This window comes from Augochlora pura, chromosome 10 (genome assembly GCF_028453695.1).
Source record: "Augochlora pura isolate Apur16 chromosome 10, APUR_v2.2.1, whole genome shotgun sequence".
NCBI lineage: Eukaryota > Metazoa > Arthropoda > Insecta > Hymenoptera > Halictidae > Augochlora > Augochlora pura.
The window spans coordinates 15,131,121-15,156,540 of record NC_135781.1 but is presented as its reverse complement, the minus strand read 5'-3'; the positions used below and the strand labels follow the sequence as shown (position 1 = coordinate 15,156,540).

Genomic DNA, 25,420 nt, shown 5'->3' with positions numbered 1-25,420 from the left:
AACGTGTGCACGAGAATTAAAACAGCTCGTCAAGTCGCGGGCACCGTGTGCTCTATGCTTTCTCGACGTTTCGCTTTTCAACAAATATTGATCAAGTGCACGCGCTCCGCCGAAAATACAAACTCGCAATGATTGGCGGCGAAGGGTTGTAGGGGGCGGTGAAGGACAGAGGGAAACCAAAACACGAGAATTTTACTGATTCGTAACCGTGTCGGTAACGAGAGCCCCGCCGACCACCCCTTCGCCGCTACCGAACTTCGACTCCGATTGTTCAACGAATGCTCTCTTTCTTTTCGCAGCAGGGAGACGCGGTTTGGCGATGCTCCTGTCATGTGCAGGATGCGACAAACCAATTATGGATCAGTACCTGCTGAATGTTTTGGACCGAGCATGGCACATCGAGTGCGTCCGCTGCTTCGATTGCAGAACCGCGTTGCAGGACAAGTGTTTCTCCAGGGAAGCGAAGCTCTTCTGCAGGGAGGACTTCTTCAGGTACTTGAAAACAATTGTTTGCGGTCTGACGAGGTCATCTCGACGCGGAGATGACCTTGGAAACTGCAATCCCACGTGGGACTCGCGCTCACGGGACCCACCACGTGGGATCCTCGCTTTTTTTTACCGTGTACCCTAATCGCGAATGATCTGGCTTCTTTATATGGACAATTAAAGCATAGTCCACGTCAAGCATAGTCATTGGCCCGACTGTTTATCTTTTAAGCAATTCAAGCATGTCGGTCATTATTTAACCAGTCGTGAAGAAATGACAACGTTTTGCGTGATGGTGAATATACTCGCCAAAATCAGGTAACTGGTTAAGTTCAGAAAATGAGTAAATGTTAATAAGAAAATTAAAAAGTGAAACAGTCATTTCCTTGCAACTTAATTCTATATTATAACAACCACGCATACACTTTTCAAAGAGATTGCAAGAGTTGACTGTATTGATTGCTCCAATCAATGCATTTGTTTTAATCCAACAGTACGCACGTGGGAGGCTAGTTGGATGACAACCATTTGAAAGACTTGTCTCTTTCTTATATTTATATTGTACTAATTATATCATACTAATTTTAATATGGGGACGTGATACGTATATATGTATCATGTATATATATAATATGTATATAGATATTAATACATTATTGCTAGACGGTGGCTTTTATACATTTATAATAAAAATAGGTATGTTAAAAAAAATATTACTAGAACGTAATGACATGTTTGAGTTATCTTCAACTCGCTGAGGTTATTAAAGATATTTACATAAATATCTGCACTTCAATTATTATCAACAAATGTCACTTCTTATTGAGGATCCATGAGTACCCCGCGTGGCTACTTTTGCTTCAACAAGTTCACGCGCATATTGTCAGGTTAAAAAATATATTGAACTATATGAATATGTTGAACGTTACATTATGTTCATCGACATTATTTCTGGATTAATGGAATATTTAACCTTTTAGGTACGGCGCGCCACTATAGTGGCTTTTGCGAATGGTTCGTGCTTTACTCAATTGTTTCATTATTTATTTAATTTATTATTTATTTAAAGCAAACAATTAAAGTGAAAGTGTGTATATACAATACATTCAGAAAAGAATATATATTATTAATACTATATATAGATATACGGAAAAATATATATATTAAGAGAAAATGATAATTTAATTACGAAAAACTTTATTTGCGCAAAATCCTGCCGTACCTAAAAGGTTAAATTATGTTAGAAATGTGAAAATAACTTTTAGGAACCAGGAAAAGAAGAAGAAGAAGAAGGAAAAAGAATATCAGAAAATCTGATTTGTAGTAAAACTATTTAAAACAGGCATTTCGGAGATTTGGTTTAAAAACGGAATCCGTGAATTTGAAATCTTGGATTACAGAAGCAGAGCTTGGCTTGAAATACGTATCGATTAAAATGTTCTACACATTGTATCGCCACTTGACTGTTTTAAACGTTGGAAACCGTCCTTAAAAGGTTGATTACCGGCAATTTATGAACTATTGCAGTTTCACGAATCCCGCGGCTACCTTTTGCAACCCTCGGATGCTATATAGCTGTTTAAACACTACTTATTGTAAATGTATGGTAAAACAGCCATTTACCAACCGCCATACGTATTCAGAAATCTCCATACTTGGCCCATGAAAACAGTTCCGCTGGAATAATGAGACAGACACTATCGTCGATTTATCGGGCCGGCTTGTCCCCTCTCCGCTTGTCCGGATAATTGGCATTCGAGTCGTTGACACGTAACACTGGACATTAATCGATGGATCTTTGTCGGTCGAAGTCGTAGCCGCCGGATTTTTTCTTCGCAGTCCCTCGAAACAGTGGCACGGCTTTCGCCGTGTGGTGGCTAACCATTTCCCGTTAGCATAATTAGATAAACTATCGTGGTGCAGGCGCTACCAGGCCGTCGACGCCACAGGAAATGAAAAGATTTACGATCGACCCATTAGCAGACAATCGCCGCGACATTCGTCGTTTGATTCTTTCGCGAAGTGCAACGACGGTTGCTCGCTTGGCAAGAAAAACCATCCGACTCTAATGGAAAGGAGACCTTGGCATTTTCTCGGGCAAACCCGCCGCCATTTCTCTCGGCGAGATTTTCGTAAAAATCCTGCCCGTTACAGTTACCTGACTCGCGAAACGTGCTCTCGGTGACCGCGTGTTCGTCAAGCAAAAAATAGAAAAACTTGATCTTGATTCTACACTACCCCCGCCTCTGTGTTTCATTTTTTTGGAGAGAATTAGTGGCGCGCAATGAGACAAATGGGCGATCTAGGTGAAAAAGATATATATCAGGAAATAGATATACATCTATTATTGTTCCAGAATGTTTAATGACGCTAACCATACCCATAATAATATATTTATTAACCATAGAAGCATAGAAGTAATAGCACAGAAACTTGGAATCGTAACATGGCGAAATTATACATTCGCTTGTGTTATAAAGAATTTTTATTGATTAGGAACTATATTTTGTATGAGTAGGTGTTTCAAAATCAGCAAAAAATTTGTTTACCGATTCATTGTACAAGAAGTTCTGGAATTTAAATATTGAATGACTCGTCAACGAAATTATACCAAGCATACCGCCTTCACATTTATATGGCATAATGTTGAATCATATAGAACAGATTTTTCCAAAATTTGACTGCTAATATCTGTTAAGCTGTTTGTCGCATCATTTTAAAGTTTGTCTGAAAACATTGAGCCATGCCGCCACAATTTAGGAACGAGTGCTTTGTGTGTACGAGTGTACATTGTCATCATTTGTTTAGTCAGTGTTTAAATATTGAAATCGTTGCATTACCAATTTGCTTTTAACCAATAAGAACGTTATCAAACAAGATTAAAGAGATCCCCAATAAAGATGCGAAGTGTTGGTTCCATATACTACAAAACATTCTCGTGAAATTACAAATGTTGATTTATTGTTCATAATAGCACCAGAGTCTGTTATAAACGTTCGTAGAAGTCTTCCAAAAAAAGCATAAAAAATCCTTTTTTTACCTTTAGGAAATTTTAGACATAAAACAACCGCAGCTATTCAGAATTTTCTGATACTGAAGAATCTGATATAGATTTTGATTTATTATTTTGAATTGAGCGAATTTTATTTCGATTTTTATTACGAATTCTATTTTCATTATGTTCTCAATTACATACATTAATGTTATTTTTTCCATTATAATTAAATATTTTGTAAATATCTATATGTATGACTAGCGTCCATACATATAGATTAAAAATTTTATCTTTCAATATTTGCAGTTAAAGAATTTTTTTGTGATTAAAATCAACAAGAAATAAAAGTTTGATGTCTCCCGTTTACATTGACCACTTATAAGTAGCGTTACCGTTGTGTAGGATTTTTTTTACCATCTAGATTCGCCGTTTATCCAACTGTGTGAAGTTTCAGACAAAGCATATTTTACACCACTGTCTACCTGCGGTGCAGCTTTCTCAGGTCATTAGCCTCATAAATTATTTTGTTGGAACAGTTTTGTACGAGTAACTTATTTCATTTACATCATTAGCGGAATTAGGTATGAGTTGATTGTATAAGGGAGAATAAATGGAGAATCTCGAGATATACTTCTACTACCTTGAAAAGTTCACAATTCCTTGATTATCAAGTTCTATAAGTGTGCTACAGGTGATTGTTTTACTCTATTGTTACATTAGGTTGGTGTGTTGAAAGATGTTTATTTAACCAACAGATGACCCATTTGCAGAATCGACACTTGTACAAAGCTTAAAAAAATGAGAAAAATAGACAATATTTAAATAATTCTTTTTGGCAAAATACGACTGTGTGGCATCGCTGGCAAAACACAATGGGATTGTAAAAGGGGTTATGTCATAAACAACAACATAGTGTAAGCAAGGAGACAAACGTTTACACGTAATAAAAATCTGACATTTCATATGCACCAACGTAACAGTTCACCACTAGCAGTAAAAGTGTTGCTACCTAACCTCGTAAATGGAGCAATTTATTAATTAGTATAGCAATGTTAAGAAACAGGTTTAGTACGGTTCTTCAGGACCTACATTATCAATTGCGATGCAAAAAACGCTACAGTTCGCTAAAAAAGGGAACGAAGCGCCAAACGGAACTAATCGAGGAACAATCGATTTCTATTTGTTTCTTGTCGATCGGGGACACGACAAAAAGGTCGGATCTGTAAGGAGATTATTGGATGGGTAGTACAGGCTAGGACATTGTTCGCCGGTGTTACTTTATAAACTTTGATCGCATCGAATATTTATAACGTGGTGGGGAATTGATGGTTCTGGTTTCAAATTGCGCCGCCGGCCAGTCGTTAAAAGCGTGTTGCCCGAGCGTAACAGATAATTGCGTAAAAAAATGTTGCGCGGAGACCAGTTTTCGTTGTGTCCAGTTATCGAGGAAGAAACGTGGTCCTCGAGGAAGCTCTTCGAGTGTCGCCCTTTTCGAAGAAAGTTCAAGGACTCCACTTGGACTTAACTTGAACCATTTGCTTTTCAATTTTTTAGTGCACTTAATAATTTGTTTCTTTTTTACTTATATGGTTTCTGCAGTTCTTTCAAGTCATATACAGCCAAATTGCCATCAACTATTCCCAGATAGCTAAGAAACACATAGGATATAGGCCAAAATCAATATTCATGTACTTTCAGCACATAAAACATGCTTCTCTGTGCAATTAATAATTTTTTATTGTAATAGTTTTTGACGTTTCTATTTCTGATGGCTAGGGAAAAGACTGACCAAATATTTATTATTAGCTTAATTCAAACTAGCTTATCAGTAGTAGCCTATCATACTCTACGTGTTCGAATTTTCAGTGTTCAAGCGATTCTTGTCGCGCAACCACAAACCGATCGATCACAATGCAAGAATTATGGTTGCGGTTGCAACAACAACCGAAATCGCGATGCATCGTATCCGAGACCTTGACATTCGCGCAAGAAACCGTATCCCGAAGCGTGAAAATCTGCTCGGCGGTCGTGTTACGTTCCGGCCGAGGACTTTCGCCGCGGATCGGTTGAAGAAGTCGCGTGAAAAAGTAGCGGCAAGTCACTTACGTTAATTACGGGCACGGATCGAAGAAGCTGGGAACGTTTAAGTCCTCGGTTTCCTTCTCGCCCATTTTTTTCGCCTTTCGACCAAGGCTTCGACGGTTTTTTTCAAGCACAATATCGGTCCGAGTTAGGACAACGTGTCCGCTAACCAGTGCGTCACGAACTGGTGAACATGGAGGTATGGACAAAATATTGCGATTCGGGAGAAGATGTCTGTAACAAACCGCAAAAAATATCGCGCTACTTGATGAGACCAGGCAGTCCTAGTATTTGTTGTTTCTTACGAAAATGATCGCTGTGATCTCCGATCGATGGGGTAGTGGAGCTGAATACATATTGCGGGATGATCAATTACCAATATGACTTTGGTTTGTTTTTGAAAGTAATTAACTTGTACTAAGATAATATTTGTCAAATAAAATGTATTCAATTTTTCTATTCTTTTAGTTCTTTAACTTTATTTAACTGATAAAAAAATTCTGTGCCTTATTCAAACTGGCCTGACTACCCTGAACTGGGAAATGCCTGCACACGCTCCGGTATATAAATGTTCAGATTCAAAAAATTCAAATGTTTACCACTGTCCCGTTGAAAGTGTTTCCAGACTGAGAACAAGTTGGAAAATTCAACGCTTTGCATGAGAATAGTCTTGAACTCTAGAGTGCGAATTGCCATTCTTTTAGATCTCTATTAGCTTCATTGTAAAACAAGAAAAACAGCATAAGCTTGAAGAGCTGTAGGTTCTTGTGAAAAAATTATAGTCAAAAGATGGAATCTACTTACCTATGCACTGAAGCATAGGTATTACCTAAAAAACCGTTTATTAACTAAAATATATATCAATTTGTCAAACGTCGTTCGTCAAAAATATAAATTCGGTACTCATTTTGTTCAATCGCTTACAATATAATAGCACATTGACAATCCGAAACTGAATGTTTCAAATTGAAGCAACTTTCTAGCGGGTCTTATAGACGTTTCTGATTTGTGTAGTATTTTTTTAGAGCTAATAAAAGTGCGTGCAACACTATACTTCCGTATCGCCCTGTTGTTCCTACTGATTTATTGAAAAGAAAGCTGAAACTCATTGTTACGTTTACGGTTCATTTTATAATTCTCTAAAGCTCCCGCCGCAATTACCGAGGTATTAATGTAATCTCGGTGTCTCAAATTGGAGAAACATTACGGAAGGCTAAAGGTGTAGGGGGAATGGTTCAAGTAAGAAAATGGCAGCGTGCTTCGAGGAACCATTACGGTTTTATATCGACTGCGCTCGCCGCGCCGGTAGCGGAGGAGTAATCCGTTCGCAGTCGAGGATTAATTCGAGCCGAGTTGCACCGTGCTCGACGTGGCAAGGGTTACCGTTCGATTTCCTGCGCATAAAATCGTCCACTTTACCGTTCGGAGGGAGACGCGTTCTTCTTTCGCGAGTTCTGAAACCGATGAACGATCCTCTTTGTGGCCCGAGGAGTGCGGAGCGGCCGTCGAAAAGGGGGCGCCCCTTTGATACTTACGCGAACGGGTGTATAACGAACGTGTTGTATACTTTACGAGCCACTTTGCATTTCGTCCCGATGAAAAATTCATTAGATGTAAGACGAGCGGGGAGAGGCCACGCTCGATCGGCGAAGAAAGGCTTTTCAAGTCAAAAATAACTCAACGACGTGCCGTTAATTAGCGTTATCCTCTTTGCTAACCGTTGCACGCAACGTCGAGACCACGACGATAATTACGCTCTAGTGCGGATCAGTGAAACCATTTTACCATGGATTACTGTTAATCTAACTAGAAATTGTTTTATACTGTATTCGATCCTTCGAGGATGCGCTCTTTCTTTCGTCGCGGGACTTTGAGATCAACTAGATCAATTTTTGCTGTCACAACCGCATTAATCCCTCCTAAACCAAGCTATTTTGGTTGGTCGTTCTACTATCGTCGATTTAACTTTCGCCTTATCCTCTAGTTTAAATTTAACCCTTTGACTACGGCACACTTTGTTACGCACCGATCGTACCATACGGCAGGGATTGTGTTACGATGTGCGCCGAGAACGGCGAATTTTTGGGTTATGTATGCATTTTTGTTAAAACATATTTCAATAATCAAAAATCTGAATTTTACTATATTAAAACAATATTATTTATTTTCTTGAATCTGACTTGGCATAAATATCTAATAAACATTGTCTAAATAAAAAATAACAAAATATTTAATAATCAAGTAAGGTATCAAGCGCCTCTAGGCGCCCTCCGTATCACAAAGCCAAACTGCGCTGGGCGCCTGAAGGCGCTCTCAGTATCACAAACGCAAATTTTCTAAGCGCCTATAGGCGCCCACAGTAGCCAAGGGGTTAAAGGATTGAAAAAGCAAATCAATGGAAGAATATAATATATTATATAATATATGCTTAGGATCATTTATAATTTTGTTTCAGAATTTTCTCAACATATTTTATGATATACTTCTGTTGGACTCATGAGGTTTTCTATAGATCTTCATGAAGCTGTTGATAACATTAACTAGATACTGAAATGGCAATATGTTTATATCCTGGGTCCAGATAGACCCGAGCCTCGTCATCCGCGCGTAGAATCAATATTTTCGTTTCCCTCAATATGCAGCGCACTTCCGTGCGAGTCAGTTTTGAATCCTCATTTCTGCAGTCGTGCTTCTGAATCGTGCCCGACTTCATTCACTGGTTCGATAACTAATAAAAAACTGACTGAATGTGACACGAAGGAGAACATTGGAAGGCTGTAATTTTCCAAAACTTAGGCAACTCTTATAAATAATAGTTCGCGTATCGTCGTAACCTAATTTACATTTAAAGAGCAGCTGGTTGAAGTCTCATCAGCCGGAATAAGAATGGATAATCATCGGAAGCTGTTCCATCCGGCCATTAGTGATCGCGGAACCATTCGGAGATTTCAACGAGTGGAGAAAGAACTGGACTTCGTAAATTTCCGATATATTCTTGGAACGAAGAAGTATATTAACGTCACGATAAGTAGGATTTTAATTCGGCTCTCTAATCAACCGAAACGAATAAACGAACGGATGAAGATTGGTAGTAACGAAGAATCCGAGTTGAAAATGAACGCGCGAGGAAGGAGGAGGAGGCCACGGGCTCAGCCGATTCCCACGACGATGCGACGAATCTATATCGATATCCTTTCTCGCTTCGGACGAGAACTCGTCTCTCCTCCTCTCTGCTGCTCGTCTCGCCTTCTTCCAGCGAATCGCTGTTGGGAATACTGTAACACCTCCGGGAGGTCCGAAGGTACCGGCCGGAGAGAAACGGTACGCGGTTATGGTAACCGGCTCTACGAATCGCAGCAAGGTCCTTAAAGGTCGATAATGGCCCGTGGGGGCCCTGAAAGGGTCCAGGATCAAAAGGACCGATGTCCCCGTTTCGACGCGCCGCCTCAACTGCCGTAGCTTGCGGTCGATGGCCCGTTCGTTGTGTACCCGCCGAAAATTATTACCTTAAAATATGGTCCGCGCCGTCGTCGAAATATACCGATGAAAACATTAACTGGCCGCCAAGGGGGATGATGACGGTGTCACCATGACACAGAGCGCCGAGGCTAGCGCCTCGCTATATATTAGCCTACTGCTTAAAGGCTTCTCCGTTAGAGTCCGTTTTTTACAAATTTGATTTTCAGGAACAGCTCGCGTTTACGTCGAGCTGTATATTCTTCATTATTGTTTACGATGCTTTCACGACCGTATCGATATTCTGTTGTACCCAAACTGGTATACTAATGTTCTGATTTAACATGAAAAAGGACTGCCAGCGTTTCTTATGCCTGTGGAATTATCGTTGCCTTTTCTCATTTACATTCTTCTACAGTAATCGGGAAACTGAAAGTGGTTATTATTTTCCTGAGAACATTGTTGAGGGATTAGTTTTTATTCCCATTAGTCAACGGTATTACAATTTGCAGTTGTTGCTTCCGCTTTTCGAATTGGCTAAGGAATTCTGCAGCAACTCCATGTCAAGTTTCGTTTCTACGTCGCATTGTTTAGTGTAGATGGTCTACTTCTATTCGTGTAAATAGCGCTTGCGCGTTCACGTATCTTAGACATTTGTCAACCAAATGGTAGAAAATCTGTAACTCTGAAATATTTACATAAGTTATCCACAGTACCCAACGTTACTATGGAACACACAGATTCCCATTCATCAGAATTTAAACAGTAAGAAAAGAACATTTTTAAGGAAAATACCTTTCTCTGAGTGATCCTTTATCTAAAACAATTATGTCACCTTATGGTCAGAGTTCGTCGTATTTGCTGTTAAACGTAGTTCAACTTTGTCCCACGTCGACGCAAAGTAAACATTCCGACGGTGCGTCGGTTACTAGCAAATAAATCTTGTGTGCCAAACTTTGTACATACAGCTGCTCACAAAAGTATTCGAACACGTTTAAATTGGAATAACCTTTTTCGAGGTGGACCAAATTACTTGAATTACTACTCTTTTTGAGGTATTAGTAAAATCAGTTTATTGTTTAAGCTTTTTAACTTTTAATGTTTAAGCTTTTTAACTTTTTATCGGCGATTCTCGAACGAAAGCAATTCATAGAGATTTTCCATGTTGTAGTGCTCGATGATTTATATGCATTCCGAGAATTTTATCGCAATTGGTAAATGGTGTTCGAATACTTCTGCGTGTCACTGGATTTAGAATCGATGTAAAATATCGATACGCACAGTTTTCCTTCGTTAGTAACTCGCCTATCGAGGAGCATAACACGATACTGTCAAGTGTAGGAAACTATTTTCTATTGATTGACAAGTCAGAGACGAAGAGAAATGTTATCGGAGGCTTTATGGAATAAAAGCGCGGCGATAACGAGTGAGAAAACGCGTGACACTAATAAGAGAAAACTAATTCTAGAATCTGATACCGGCGTTGGTTGAAATGCCTTGACGATAAGTTCAAGCAATCAACTGAGAAACGCTTAACACATTCCGTGCCACGTGTACCACCGATGGTACATGCTTGTATTATTATTTAATGGGCTAAAAAATAGTTTATAACAAATCTAGAATTAAAGAATTCATTTCCACCACAAGAATGGATCGTAATGACGTTGTTTTATTATTATATACGATTACTAATAATTACAGATAATATAGCAAGTTTTGGTGAAATAGCAAATGACTAGAGTGAAGTGTCGAGTAAAAATGGCTCGGCGTAGAACGTGTTGACAGAAGACATTCTTGCGGCCTGTTGGTTTAATTAAGTTATTGGAGTTCGCCCATGTTAAGCATTCGTCAGAGTGCAGGATAAAAATGTCTTGAATATTCAAATCAATAATTTACCACGTCATGAAAACTCCTGCAGTACTATCTTCAGCTATGAAGGAAATTACTAACATCGACCGACACATCATTATTACTGTTCAAAATATTGCAATATTATAAATGCAGAATATTTAATTATTGTTATGCAGGAGAAGAAATCCCAGAATCGTGTACACTGTTTTCGTAATCATAATTTTCTTTATTTCGTTGGATTCATTATGTAAAACCAGGCAATAAAACAAAGATTTCTATACCCTCTAATTCTTGAAGTATACAAATTTTACGTTCAATTTTGACGATTGTTTTCAACATGAACAATTGCCAATAAAACGTATGCGTAGCAAGAATTCTTCCAAGAACTGTCTCTCGCAATGATTTCATCAAAATCGGCGTGCCTGGGTTCGGTACGTTCCCCCGTAAGATGTTAAAGTTAACACAGAGAAAAAAATCGCGCGCCATAAAATTGACGAGTCTGCACGTTCGCCGAACAACATACCGTGGGCAGATGCCTCAGCAAATCTCATAATGTGCTTAAGGTGTTCGTGGTCCGACGCTCATCGTTTCTTCTGTCTTCCGACAAGAATCGCCGCGAAAATATTCACCGAATTACGTAGGGAATACCGTTACATCATCGGTAGTCAGCTGGAATATTAACGACGAGTCTTTGAAGGCTTGTCTTTGCGAGCGACCAAGATGATCGGTGGCTCGGCAGGGAATAAATCACGCGGCTGTTGCGATTGGATGTATCGAACGTGGACGAAGAGAAGGGCAATGGGAAATTGTGATAGGAACGGACTTGCGTGTTTGTTATATTGATACATGGGGTGAGAAATACGCTTGCAGTTTCTTATTGTCCATCGCGTTGACGTCTGAAAATTTTCTATTTTCACTACGCTTTTGTTTTTGGTGTCATGGTGACTTCTGTATGAGTGTATTGGATCGTTCACAACATCGTTTAGTTCATTCACGAGAGAATGTTCTTAATGTTTGCAGTGTAAAAAGCTTGTCATTTTTCTGGTTGTTTTGCCAAGTTCCCACGATTCTCGCTTTTTATTCGGCAAAATACCGAGTCAAGATTTTTAACACTTTCGCGAAGCAAACAATTTTCCGAACGATTCGATAGATGTGTATTCATTTACATAGTCCGTCGATTAGAATAAAATACAGTTTTATAAAAACAAAATGGAAAGGTCATTGGTATTCGTTAAGAGAAACATTTTCTTATGTTTTACAAAGGATGATTCTAAAGAATGATAATTATCACCTTCAAGTTCAGCAATCGGATATATCGAAAAACGGTCTCATCATGAAACAAGAAAATGTACTTTGACAAGTCTTTCTTCGAAGGCAGAGAGAAAATTTGTCAGAGGAACTGAAATCGCAAGTCATGTATAGTAGACGTGCAGCAACGTTGTAATTTGTAGAAAATCAGAAATGCGCAAGACTGCTGAAACTTTAAATAACAGAATTCGTGTTGGTCAGCCCGAAAATCACGATCGCTTGCAGCTGAAGCTTTTCACCGAGCACCCCGTCCGTTGGAGTGATCGATAAAATGTTCGAATTAATTAGAAATCGGCATCCAGCGAGTCATTTCGGTGTATCGCGATCGGTTTGTAGACCCGTACGGTGGAGGGGAGGAGGGGGGGCGGCGGCGGAGGCGAGGGGGATGTGGAAAACAGGAGGTCCGTACGGAACGGCGTGGCACATGGCTAGAAATCAAAGGCGTAACGATCGAAGTCGATCATAGATCGGCGCGGCTTTTCTCGGCAGTCTCGAAAGGGCGCCGACGAGGGGTCCATTGTCCTTGCTTTCCACCCGCGGTGCTGCTGGCTGGCCTCCTCGGGAGTGGAGAGACCCGTCGAAACTCGAACGTGGAAACATTATAAATGCGGCGTGACGCCCGCCACGAACCGTAGGAGAAGTTTGTTGGGCGTGTCGGGGCCGGCGCGGCGCGGCGCGGCGCAGCGCGGCCGACAGAAAGAGAAACCAGCCGCGAAGCACGCGGAGAAACGGAGAAGATTTTTCGGCGCGGCTGTTTCCCTTCCCGGAATGGAAGGTTCGGCAATAGCGGTGGATCGCGATCGGCCTAACTTCTGCACACCGAACGTTTTTGCCAACCACTCGCGCTGCTCTTGCGTCACACGCGAGACGGGACCCCTCGTTTGGGTATCTACAACAGTAGGTCATACGTAAATTCTGAAGAAGTCACGGCTGAATTCGATTCGGAGAACACCGGTCGGTTTCTGGCAAAGTCGATATTGCTCGCCTCTTTGCGTGGTAAACGGAACTTGGTTCTCGTTGTTGCGGATACTTGTGACTTGATACGATTTATTATTAACCCCTCGCAATACCAGCGATTAGGTGGTCACGAAGAGTCCTATATGGATACAAACGTTTTGAACTAAAACTTTGTTCTCATTATCATCGTTATTATTACTACTATTATTACTATTATCCTACCGTACATCTTTTTTAAAACAAATGGTAGATGGCATCAAGTGTCAAACGGTTAAGTCGGGCTACGAGCTTTGAAAGAACCCGGTCGTGGTACGACGAAATGTTAACTGACATTTGGTATATATAAAAGAACAACGTCATAGGTAACGAGCAAAGTATGCACGTATTATAACAAGCAGCTGAAGTATTTTATGTTCTGTCGGAAGAAGCTGAAATCATCGAACAAGTTTACTCTGTTGCAGTAACGACTGAGTCATGATAATCCTACTTATCCAATTTATGTAATTTTATGCAAGTTAGATGGAATTCTTACACTTGAATAGATTTTTACATTAACCTTTTAGATACGGCAGGATTTTGCGCAAATAAAGTTTTTCGTAACTAAATTACGATTTTCTCTTAATATATATTTTTTCCGGATATCTATATATAGTACTAATAACATATATTCTTTTCTTAATATATTGTATATACACACTTTCACTTTAATTGTTTGCTTTAATAAATAATAAAACAATTGAGTAAAGCACGAGCCATTCGCGAAAACCACTATAGTGGCGCGTAGTATCTAAAAGGTTAATGGTCAGAAGCTGTATAAGGAAATAATATTTATAATCTGCATTTAAATGGATTCAAGCTCCGCCGTTCCAATGTCAAAATAGTACACATAATTTTAGGCTCAGTTTTGAGTGCATATTTTATACTATATGGTGGAAATTCGAATTCCGTAATCCATAATTGCATTTTGTTCGCAATTTGATACGATAAGCAAACAAGCGATAGTGCGGAGACGACACTGTCTAGAAAGAACAAAATGTCTTCCATCATCTAGAGTTGAAAATTAGTGAATTTCCATTCGTGAAGTGTATGGAGGCTGTTCTCTTGAAGAATGAATCCTTTGTATTAGACAGAGTCGATATTAGCTTTTGCTCAGCTATTATTCTCATCATTCAAAAAGCTAATAATTGCGCGAAGTCGAGGAGAGTGAAATTGAAAGATGGGATTACGTACGCACGATACGCGTCAGTATCGTTGAAAAGTTCAATGCAATTTTTGATGAAAACGAAAAGCCAGATACGGTTAACATTTAAATTGCACGAAGGAGTGCTGGTCTTTACAGTGTCGCTTCTCGTGTCAGGAATGCGGTTTTCATTGGACAAGCTCAACCTTCCCGGACGCATCAGAACGAATTTAGCGTTTCTTGAAGAACATCGAGGTTGCATCTTCAGGATAGACGGATCCGCTAACAGGGAGATGAAGATAATTAGAATACAATTTCCTGCACCTTCTCAGTAGGACGCAGGCCATGTGACCGCATGCGAGCATTTGATGGCCGTCCACTATAATCGACACGACGGCTCTATTAAAGTGGGCAAAGGCTTTTGCAAAGTGTTAGAGTTTGGTGTGCCACAGCTATGTATGGTTTTGGTGGGTTAATAGCAAAGGGGATATTTATCGCTAAAGTTGTCGGCTAAAATTAGCGGTGCTCTACATGCTTTGTTGTGAGGGCAGTGAACAAGTAATCGGTGATGACCAGGGCAGTAGGTGAGGTATTTAGCTGCTTGGGAAGCTGGAAGAACTCTAATACATACGAGAACGTAGCGAATCGCTTGTTTTTCTGTGAAATTCAACACGCTAACGTGATCTTGACAAGTTTGGAACGCGTGTTTAACATGATCAGTGGCCACTGATGATCTGTGTCACTAATCGTGCGTATTGCTACGAAAAAGTATTTCACGATTTGCGATCGCCATAACGACATTCTCATTGATCCAGTAATTTGCGTAGCTCATTGTAAAACATGACACATTTGATTTTCCATCAGGATAATTGATTTATTTAACAAATCTCGTCATAATTTCAAGCTGCGTGCAATATTAGGCTGTTTCATATGATGGGACAAAAGCGATCGATTAATATATCCCTCAATGGAAATGACCAACAAAGCTCTACTATGTCGATGTTTAACTAAAGCTGGTACCTATTGTTTACGAAACTCTATTTATTTGGATAATAGAACCGGTCAAAGATCGTTTAAAATCGACTGAAACGCGATCATAAATGGGAACGGAATTCAACTAATTTCGTTCGCAATTGTGATCATCATTTTGCTCCCCTCTGTTGGAACGACAGACTGATTTCTGCGCTCTTCTCCGATGAATAGTTTGCGTTTCCGTCAATCTATCATCGATACGTCGAAATTCTGACTTCTGGCCCGAAATGGTATCCTGCTGTACAATGAAATCTCGAGTCATTCTTCTGTTTCGAATTCGTGCCTTTACGGTCATGCGTATTATACTCGCATTTGGAATTCCAGTGGCGAGACTGAAAATCAGTAGTTTATACCTGAGCAGCCCCAGAACTGCTCAGAAGCATAATTAACCATTTCGAGACCCGATCCACGTCTCGGTTGCTCATGGTTCTATGTAGATCTATCTTATATGAATTTACATAATCTCATACATGGTATTCGTTTAATTACCGCGTTCTATCTCCTTCGGCGTTCCTCTTCATTCACGGGCGAGCGTGCAGGAGGAGGGAAAGTGATAATGAACAAGCCACGAATGCCGAGAAAGTTGATCGAAGAACCGGGACGAAGAAACGGTCGGAACAGGAGCGGGGAACCGTCGTCATCGTTGTCGTCGTCGTCGTCGCCGCCGCCGCTCCCTGTGATTTTATGTGTTTCACGCTGTTACGCGACCGACCAAGCACATTAGCATAACTGTTATGAATCGTTTCGCAAGCACGCGTTCACCCTCTTGGGCATAATCGTCGATATTTCACGAATTAATCGGTCCTCCCTTCAAACTCGTTCCTCATAAACCGCGTCTGCGTTTCGATTTTTCAGATCTGTAGAAATTCAGTGAAAATCAGTTGCCCGGCAATCTTGCATGTGGCAGTTTTCACCCTTTGTCGGTAAGACATGCTAGAGACAGAAGGAATCGTGGTTGTAAAGGGTCGAACAGTCTTGCGCATTTTTCTTCGTCCATTAAGTCCAAAGATACGATTCCAAGTCTACCGATGTTTTCATCAATAGGCTGTGAATTTTCGGATTTACATTTTTATGGAATCGTTCCATCCATATGAAACGTCGAATTTTTATTACATGTTGTTGTTTATATCTTATCGTGTATCGTCGACATCATATTTTTTAGAAAGAACTTTTTCTTTATTCAGTATTTTTGTGATCTATTTTGAGTTTTATACGAGTATAAATTCTGCAGATATATGTGTAATTGTTTTGTGAGTCGAGTTTGTTCATTTAAGAGACCAGAACTTCTTTTAAAATGACATTTATATATAAAAACCCCGTTAGGAAATGTATATTGACGCGAATGGGTTATAATTTGATTAAATAAACCTATCAACTGCCTTACTATGTTTTATTGTGAATCCAATGTGTTATGAACATGTGAAATAAGTAGACTGCGGAATTTTATGGAAAGTAAAGATTGTTTTCATTCATTGTGAGGAGTCGCAGCTATATGTATAGATGTTCCTTTCTTAAAGAATCATAATGACTCGGAAACAGTACATCCACATATTTCAATTTTTTTTTTTTTTTTAAATAGTATTTTACGTCGCATCAACTACACTTGCGGTTATTAGGGACGACTTTTAGTTGGGGATATTAGAGTTTACTGTATAGGCTTGAATTTTTCAGGAATGAGATAACTTGTCCTATTTGTTTGCTGTTATTAACGTTATCGTGGAGGTTTAGTTTCATTTTGTATTTAGCGCGGAGTTCTGTGTACACTTGGAAAAATTTAGAAGAATGTATTTTATCGTTATTTGGAAGTTGCAAATATCGCATAGTGGAGGACCAGTTTTGGAAATTAAAAAGGAGTGAGTTAATTTGGAATGACCTATTCTAATCCTGTTTATTGCTACTTGTTGTATATTTCAATTGTTTCCATCGTTTCGGTGTTTTAAATTGCATCACTTTGTTTGTGTTATAAATGAATCAAATCCGCAGTTCAGAAATAAGTAACAGAAATTACTCGGGTGTTCGCAAGAAATATTCTCAGCGAAAAGAAATGGACATGTGGACAGTGGAACAGATTATGTACTTTATAAGTTAATTCAACATTAGAAATGAACAGACGTAACAGGGGGGAAAATACAACAGGGTGTTACTATTGGAAGTTGGATGTTGAAAAACGAAGTTTGAGGTATAGATAGACAACGTTACAGACTGAATCAGTTATCAATGCACAGATAATAAACGACCTATAATTAGGTAGATAATAGATGGTAAGCTCAGATAACAAAGTAGCGCAGTTAATAAAAATGATCATGGGTTGAAAATGACTCAGCGCCACTTTGTATCTGATCGTTATACATTCCGTCTTTCGTTAATCTGACGCTTGCGATCTAATTCTACAAATCAAACTCTGCGGCACAAGTTTTTCATAAATAAATGAATAAAAAAAAGAATGTAGTGACAAGAGAGATTAACGTCGGAGATATCTTGACAGCATGGTGTTTAGAACGATGCCAATCTTGACGTCTGGAGGGTCTCAATATTTGTCTCAAAAGAGTCAAATCGTTGGTCACATTGGGAACGATTGATGAGCAAGAACAATAGAAGAGCGGAGGAAGAAAGAGATAGGGGTAGAGGTGAAGATAGAGAGAGAAAACCCCTTGGCCCTCTCACTCTATCACTCTCTCTGCTAATTAGATTCCGTTAACTATATTCCCGCCTTGAGAACGATTGCACGGGTGTTTATTCCCTTTATCGGTATATCCGAGACGCCGGCGCATATGCTCTGTGGTTGCTTCGAATACACGAGGCGGAAGGCGAACGAGGTAGTTGACTGTGGCGGTGCCGAGTGTTTACAGAGAAATAATGAATTGGAGGGTAATTAAAGTTTCTGCAATAGGTCAAGGTGTGCGTTCACGGCACCGCGCCGCGCCGCGCCATTTGACCCGCGAGCCGAGTCATCGCAAGATCGCAGGAACAACTTCTTAGGAATGGCTTGCACGGTCAGTGGTCGACATTTCTATTTTACTCGAGGTTGTTTCGCATATCCGGCCCGATCACAGAATCGATTTATCCTGAACAGAAACTGCGAGAATTCATTTCACCGAGGATGCTCCGAAGAATTCTGAACTAATTTGTGGGATTCTGCGTTACCCCTGATGAACTTGATCAGACTTGTGATAACAGTTGTAAATCTGTATTTATTGACATTTAGAACTTTATTCTAATAGATGGATAAATATTAAACTATTCTATTTAATCCTCCATGCCCTGCGATTTAACCCTTTTGCGCCGAGTGCCACATATATGCGGCATCCAAATTATGTGTATACAAGTGGCATCCGTAGGCAAAATACAAAATTAATATTTTTATAATTTTGTAGGTCCTTTCATATTAAAAACGTAAACATACTTGTTACATTAAAGCAATGATTGTTTTATTCAGCACAGTTATTTAAAGCAAAGAAAAACGTATATACAGAAATCACACGGAATGTGCATATTTCTGGCGCGAGCTTTCGTTCAATGACAGTACTTGGGCGGACGATACTGCCGTAGTGAAAGGGTTAAGCATGGTCTCCGGTATACATGGTACTTAAATATTGAACTTAAAACCTAAAATGTAAAGCTTAAAACATAAGGCATAGAGCGTAAAACATGAAAGATAAAATCTAAAATGTAGAAATAAATTGTATAACATAATATTTATAAATATATAACACATAATTATTTTGACAATTATTCGTGTTATACGCTGTTAAGCACATTTTATGGTTTCAAGATGGAGATTTATGCTGAAAATTTAAAATTATTTACACACTTGATTAAAGACGCGAGGATTAACAATTCACAAATGTAACGAAGATTTCACACATAAAAAACTAAATATGGATGTTAGTCGTTTCTTCTAAATTGAAACAATATTCGATTCTACTGTTATCAAAATTTTAGAGGGTAAAGTAAGTTAACACAAAACGGTCGGTCGAAATCATCGGTTCTACAATTTTCGATTTAAAATTGTTGGAATTACATAGACCCTCTCGCTGGAAATGTTCGAACTTTATTAATTCAAGCACATGCTATAATAAAAATAACAAAATGTTTTAAAAAATAACAAAATGAATCCTGTTATTTTTACAAAGCAACACATTTCAAGCAACTTTGAAACTGTTAAGAAATTTTTAAGGAATTTCCAACCGATTACTTCCTTAAATATCACCACTATTGGAACAAAAGATAAATTTTTCAAAGAAAATTGTACGTAGTGTCCATATTCGGAGGACAGCGAGGAAAGGATTCTATAAATAATGAGTAGACCCGAGATAGTTGAGCAAAAACTTTTTGCGGGCAATAATTGCAAGTTGCAAGTTGCAGGATCTAAAATCTTCTTAATAATTTTGTTGAGTTGAAGAGAATACAATGGTATTTGTACATTCCTTAAATGTATTGACTGTCTTACATTCGAGCAATTCTTTCTTGTTACAAGTGCACAGAATCCGCAGTCTAGTGTTCAGCGTCGCTAACGCAGATCTTGCACTAACTCGATAATAATTTAAACACCGACAATAATTTCGGAGCCGTTGCAAACTGCGGACTTGGAGGAGTTCTCATCAATCAATTCGCCGGTTATGCAACCGATTGTAAACACCCTCGAGTGTCCGGTGAAAAGAACGATCCGCGTAGGAGCAGCTCGGCGGATGGTGGCGCGCGTTGCTCGCGCGTGCTAATAAATCTGGCGAAAACGATTCGTCTGTCTGATCCTCCCGCGGCCGTATTATTACGGAAGCATCGGAGCCGTATACTTCCAGTCAGCAATCCCGATCGCTTTAATTACAGGAATCACGCGATTAATTATAGCAATTACCGGCGGTCCCTTAGGGCTGCCGGCTTTCGAAAGTAAATATATCTCAATTGATGCTCGCCGCTTCTCTCCGGCTGCACTTCCGACGTCGCTAGCGTGCATTCAAATTCCCGCCTCGACACGTCCGTTCGAAATTTTCCCTCGGCGAGGCGTATCGCGTATCGGGCCGACCCGATTCTCCGACCCCCTTCGTTTCTCCATTATTTTATTGCTATCGCGGTTCCCGACGGAACCCCGTGTCCGACGTGACCCGCGACCCACATTATTTCTTCGCCGCGTGGAAACGGCAGCTTCCCGATGAACTCACCGCCGGAAAAGCCAGACGTTGAAACGAGCTGCCTTCTTCTTTGCAGCTTGCTGAAAGCTTGACAAGACAGGGTTTCTCTGACGATATTGAATCGAGCTGATTGTTGCGGTAAAAATCGGCCGAGTCTGCGCTACTCGCATTGTGAATTCCTTTCAGCGATTCTTGCAGGCTTATTTTCGTTATTACTTGATTTTTTACGGAATTGTTGACAGTGAAATTACCACCATCGCACCGGTCAAATGACTGGTTTTGTGTTTTTTTTTTTATACTGCAATCGCTGAAATCATATAGATGGGAAATTATTCGATGAGTTTCAACAAGACCTTTATACGTTTATGGTAAATTCGAACGTAAAAATACAATAAATAAATATAAATATGATAAATATAATACATAAATTTGATCAACTTTAACACGGTGGAATATCGATTATCCGGGCTAACTACAGTAATACGAATGTTCAAATAATAGAACGGTTTTACTGTTTAACTGCAGCTTTTATTAATGATATTTAAATACATTTATTTTGGAATTTAACTATCAGGATATAAATAAATTCAGTCTTGTTATTTTTATAAGACAATACATTCGAATTATTTCCAATGCTTGGTAGGTTTAGTGGTACTATTTTAAAATATTTATTTATGATCCATTCTGACATGAGAAGGTATGAATTGCATCGATATTGTCATCTTATTAAAGTAATATAGCTTACTACATAACTTTTTACCATATCATTTTCTTTCCAGTTACGATGATTAGAAGATTTTTGATTATAATAATTTCTTAGAAGAAGCGGAAAATATGTATTTATCGTGTGTCTACATTTTCTTGAATAATTAAATATTGTGGAGAAAGAAACAAAGGAATAACATTCATACTTAACAGGTTAGTATTTTCTATCTCCGTTACGAATTATGCAAGAGGTTTTAACAAGATACTATTATTTGTTACTTACATACTGGTTGGGTTAGAATTATAATGACGTAAGTCACATCTTCGAAAATTAACTTTAAATTATCTTAACATAGAGTTTGATTAATAAAAAATGTACATGTTAGTAAACAATAACCCTGCTTGCATTTCACAATGAGAAAAATGTGACCTACGCTACTACGACGATAGAGCACTGATATATGAGAAATGTCTGTTTATTCTTTGCAATCTTGAAATCCTTGTAAACAAGATACGTTGAAGAATGTGGATTTCGTCCAACGTAGTAAAAATGTTTCGTCCGCTAATAGTTGTTCAAGAAATGACAAAAATTAAATCATCACGATAAAATTCCATTAGCTACTAAAATTCCATAGATCAAGACTTCTCTCAGAACCATCAGGAATTACTTAAAAATATCGTGAAATTCCGTAGATAATGCGGAACGAGACGACATTGATAGGGGCCGTGTATCGGGCACACCAATCGCGATAATAGCATGTTTTTGCATCGATTGTCGTGTCCCATGTCGTCCATCCGCGGGCCCGTTCACGAGCGTATCGTTTCGGTCAAGTAGCCTTTTGTTTGCCATGGAAACAAGAAAAAGAGGCGTGACGGCCGAAACGAAGTAGACGCGACGAAAAAAAAAATGCAGCAACCTGCCTACAAGGATACCTTTTATCGATCGGCGCAGTCATCTATAACTATTACGCGGCGTACTTACCGCGAGGCATCCTATAATCAGCCGGCACACTTTTTCAAACTATTCATCAACCTGTCCAAATTAGCAGTGGGTACGCGTAGTTCCTAACAATCTTCTCACGGAAGCAGAAGCCGGAGATATTTCTTGACCAGTGGTCATTACGCTGTCGGGGCTGCAGAGGTCCAGCCTGTGCTGCTGCCCCCCCCCCTCCCCCTCCCCACCTGCTGCCCTCCCTCCGGCCCCCTCTTAGCTGCACCGGCTCGTCTCACTGTCCCTCGGGTTTGGGTTGTTCTCTCGCCTCGCGCACCAACCCCGCTGGTTTAATTACAGGAATTGTTTAATTAATTACAGCAATTAGCCGGGCCCGTGTCAACCTCCGCGAATGTATACGTCACCGGGCCGAAAAGGAGACAGATAGATAGATAGATAAAGAGAAAAGAAAAGAGTTCCCCATAAGCCACCCTCCGGACCAACGATTTTCTTTTTTTTTTACGGGGAGCGCGCGAGGCGCAGCAGGTCCTTTCTTCCTCGTAGAAGAAAAAGAAACGGAGGCTGGCCGTAAAAATCATTAATAGAAAGGCTTACGTTGTGTTTTCGTGGGGTTCTTCGGCTGTGTGAGAAAACGACGTACCATGGGAAAGGCGGGGGGGACGGGGGTCGAATGGAGGTTGAGGAGGTCGGGGAAGAAAGGGGTGTGGGCAGCGGGCTCCCTTAAAGAGGAGAGCGTAAAGAGCCACGCTGGAATTCTGGCGTGTAGCAAGAAATATAGGACAGCCGGGGCCCGAGAAAAAAAAGGGGGTGGGTCCCGACCACGATTCGGCACGGACCCTGCAGTTTATGTATATGGTGCGTGCTGGTTCCACGGGGTCCCGTAGACGAGGCCGAGCAGCGTCTCCTTCGAGGATCTCTGCCAGCCCGTCGCATCGCAGCAGCGATCATTTAGGCCATGGTGAAGAAGATTAGACGACCGCAAATAACATTTGCACCCTCCTTTCATCGCATTACTTGCCTACAGATTTTATGCATCTTTGATAAGAACGACTAGGTTGACATTGAAAGAATTTGGAGTCATCATTATATTATGCGTTACTCTAACAGGAATGTCATTTTTATTAAACTTACGTTTCTTATAATTAACTTGCACAATTTTTATTTTGTATACATATCCATATTATACTTATTTCTTTATTAATCGGAAGTTTATTATTACTTCGATTGTCGTGCCACTCATATGCGGGTGATGGAATATTTATTAAACTAATTGTTATGTTAATACTTGAGGACATGTGACATGTGAAGATGCGTCTTGAAGACATCCGATTATCCGATTATTTTCTTCTAAAAAATAATTTTAACAGAACCTGTTACATTATATTAATTTAAATAATTTGATGTTTTATGGGTTGAGATTATTGTAATTTTTGAACAATTTTTAAAAACATTATATGTTAGTCTGTGATTGTAGCACTAAATGTACCATCACTGAGCAGACGAACGATTTCATTTTTCTTATTCTATAATTATTTAAATCACAGAGCTGCTTCTATTGAAAATTGTAGAACATATTTCTTTAATCAAACACATACTATTATGAAGGTAATGAAAAATTTATATTAATTGAATCTTGTGTCATTTTTATAAGGCAATATACATATATCAGTCACTTTTTTATAGCTCGAGAGAAAATGACATTTAATACCGAAAAAAATGTTTGAATCTATTACATCCAGTTTCAGATATCTTTGAAAGTGTTGCTTTTATTTTTTAAAGTAAATGTTTGAAACTATCCAACTTGGTTTACATCCACTTGTAATATGTGCTCATACTATACTTTATCTCATCTCTATCAAAAACCTGTTCCTTGAAGTTGATTTCATTTACGGAGAAATATTTGTTAATAATATATTTATCGTGTCATCCAGATTCGTGATGAATTTGTTTCGTCGGATTGTTTAATGCTCATTATTGTATGTAATACGTCAGTTATGTAACGAAAATAAGAGTTTTTTGTGTCTTCATGATTTATGTACTCGCACGTGTGTAACTGCGTAATGTTACACCGTGTTAAGATTAGACACTTGTAATTTAAAATCTCATAAAAGTACGGTTTACGCTGTCATTTAGTACAAAAAAAAGTAATAACACGCTAAGTCCTCCAGCAACGTGTTTACGGTATCACCGGTGCGACTGTGACGTAAGTTTATATGTTGATCGGCATCCTTAGAATGTCCTGGCTCGAGTCCATTACTCTCGGAACAGTGTGCGCGTTTATTGGTTGCTACTGCTGGCCAGGCACGATAGCCTTCGCAAGAGAACCCAAGAGTTCGCAAGTTTTGGCAACAAACGTTACCTCGCTTGGTTTTTCATTATCTATTATCTGTTTAGTGAAACTCATTGTCATTGTAATTATCTGAGTGTGATCTCTATGCAAAATATAAACATTTTGCGTCAGTTATAAGCATCAGAAATAGACAGAATCAAATTCCTCTTTTTAATTGTTTTAATATGTTGGAAATATTGCAACAATCTTTTCATATTCTTTGAATGTTCTACCTGTTTCGTATATATGTATTTTAAAGGTACTTTAAATTGCAGTATTTATTGATCGTAAGTAAATTCTATATTAAAACCGCATAAGAAGATAACGCGTTCAGAACGATGAGTGCAAACATTATTATGTCGGTCACTATAATGAATTCACAGTAAACGAACCTATTGAGAAAAAACATTAACAAAAAGACAGATTGAGGTTTACAGAACATTCCGAGATAATTTTCTGCGAAATGAATTGACCTCGTCTTCTATGAAATCTGTTTGCGCCGGTCCCTTCGGGGGATTGTCGAACGCTTTGCTACGGTAAAGAAACGAAACGGCCAAGGAAAAAGAAGATACGATTAATACAAAATTAACAAGTGGGGCGCGTCCCGGTGAAAAAATCGACTGGTCGACCGCCAGTAACCGCGAGACGGGCTTTTACTGCACCGAAGGGTTTTAACTTTTTATGCTCTATGAGAACGTTAAAGTCCCATCTCTTTAGGAGCACCATATTTCTTTTATCGACGTTTGCGAGTCGCGCGGCTTAATGACAGGACTTGCAAGCACCAGGACCAATAAACGTCATTCCTCTCACAACATTGACTTTCCTTTTCGTTCTGTGTACAGGAGATGCTACAAAAGCGATCGCGTGCACAACACGTTCGCGACGTCCGGGAAAAATGAAAATGTCGAAACGAATAAGTAGAAAAAGAGTCGGGCTATGGACGCGATGATCCTTTGAG

At 39.3% G+C, this 25,420-nt stretch overlaps 1 protein-coding gene across 3 annotated transcripts in view; it reads left to right on the top strand.

Moving 5' to 3' along the window:
• The window catches only part of Lim1 (LIM homeobox 1), a 50,610-nt gene that overhangs the window by 6,038 nt on the left and 19,152 nt on the right, over positions 1–25,420 (top strand). For all 3 annotated transcript variants that reach the window (XM_078192139.1, XM_078192138.1, XM_078192137.1), the window contains exon 2: positions 300–492. In XM_078192139.1, the coding sequence (XP_078048265.1) occupies positions 320–492 (173 nt within the window). In that variant the 5' untranslated portion in view covers positions 300–319. The remainder of the gene's footprint in view (positions 1–299; positions 493–25,420) is intronic.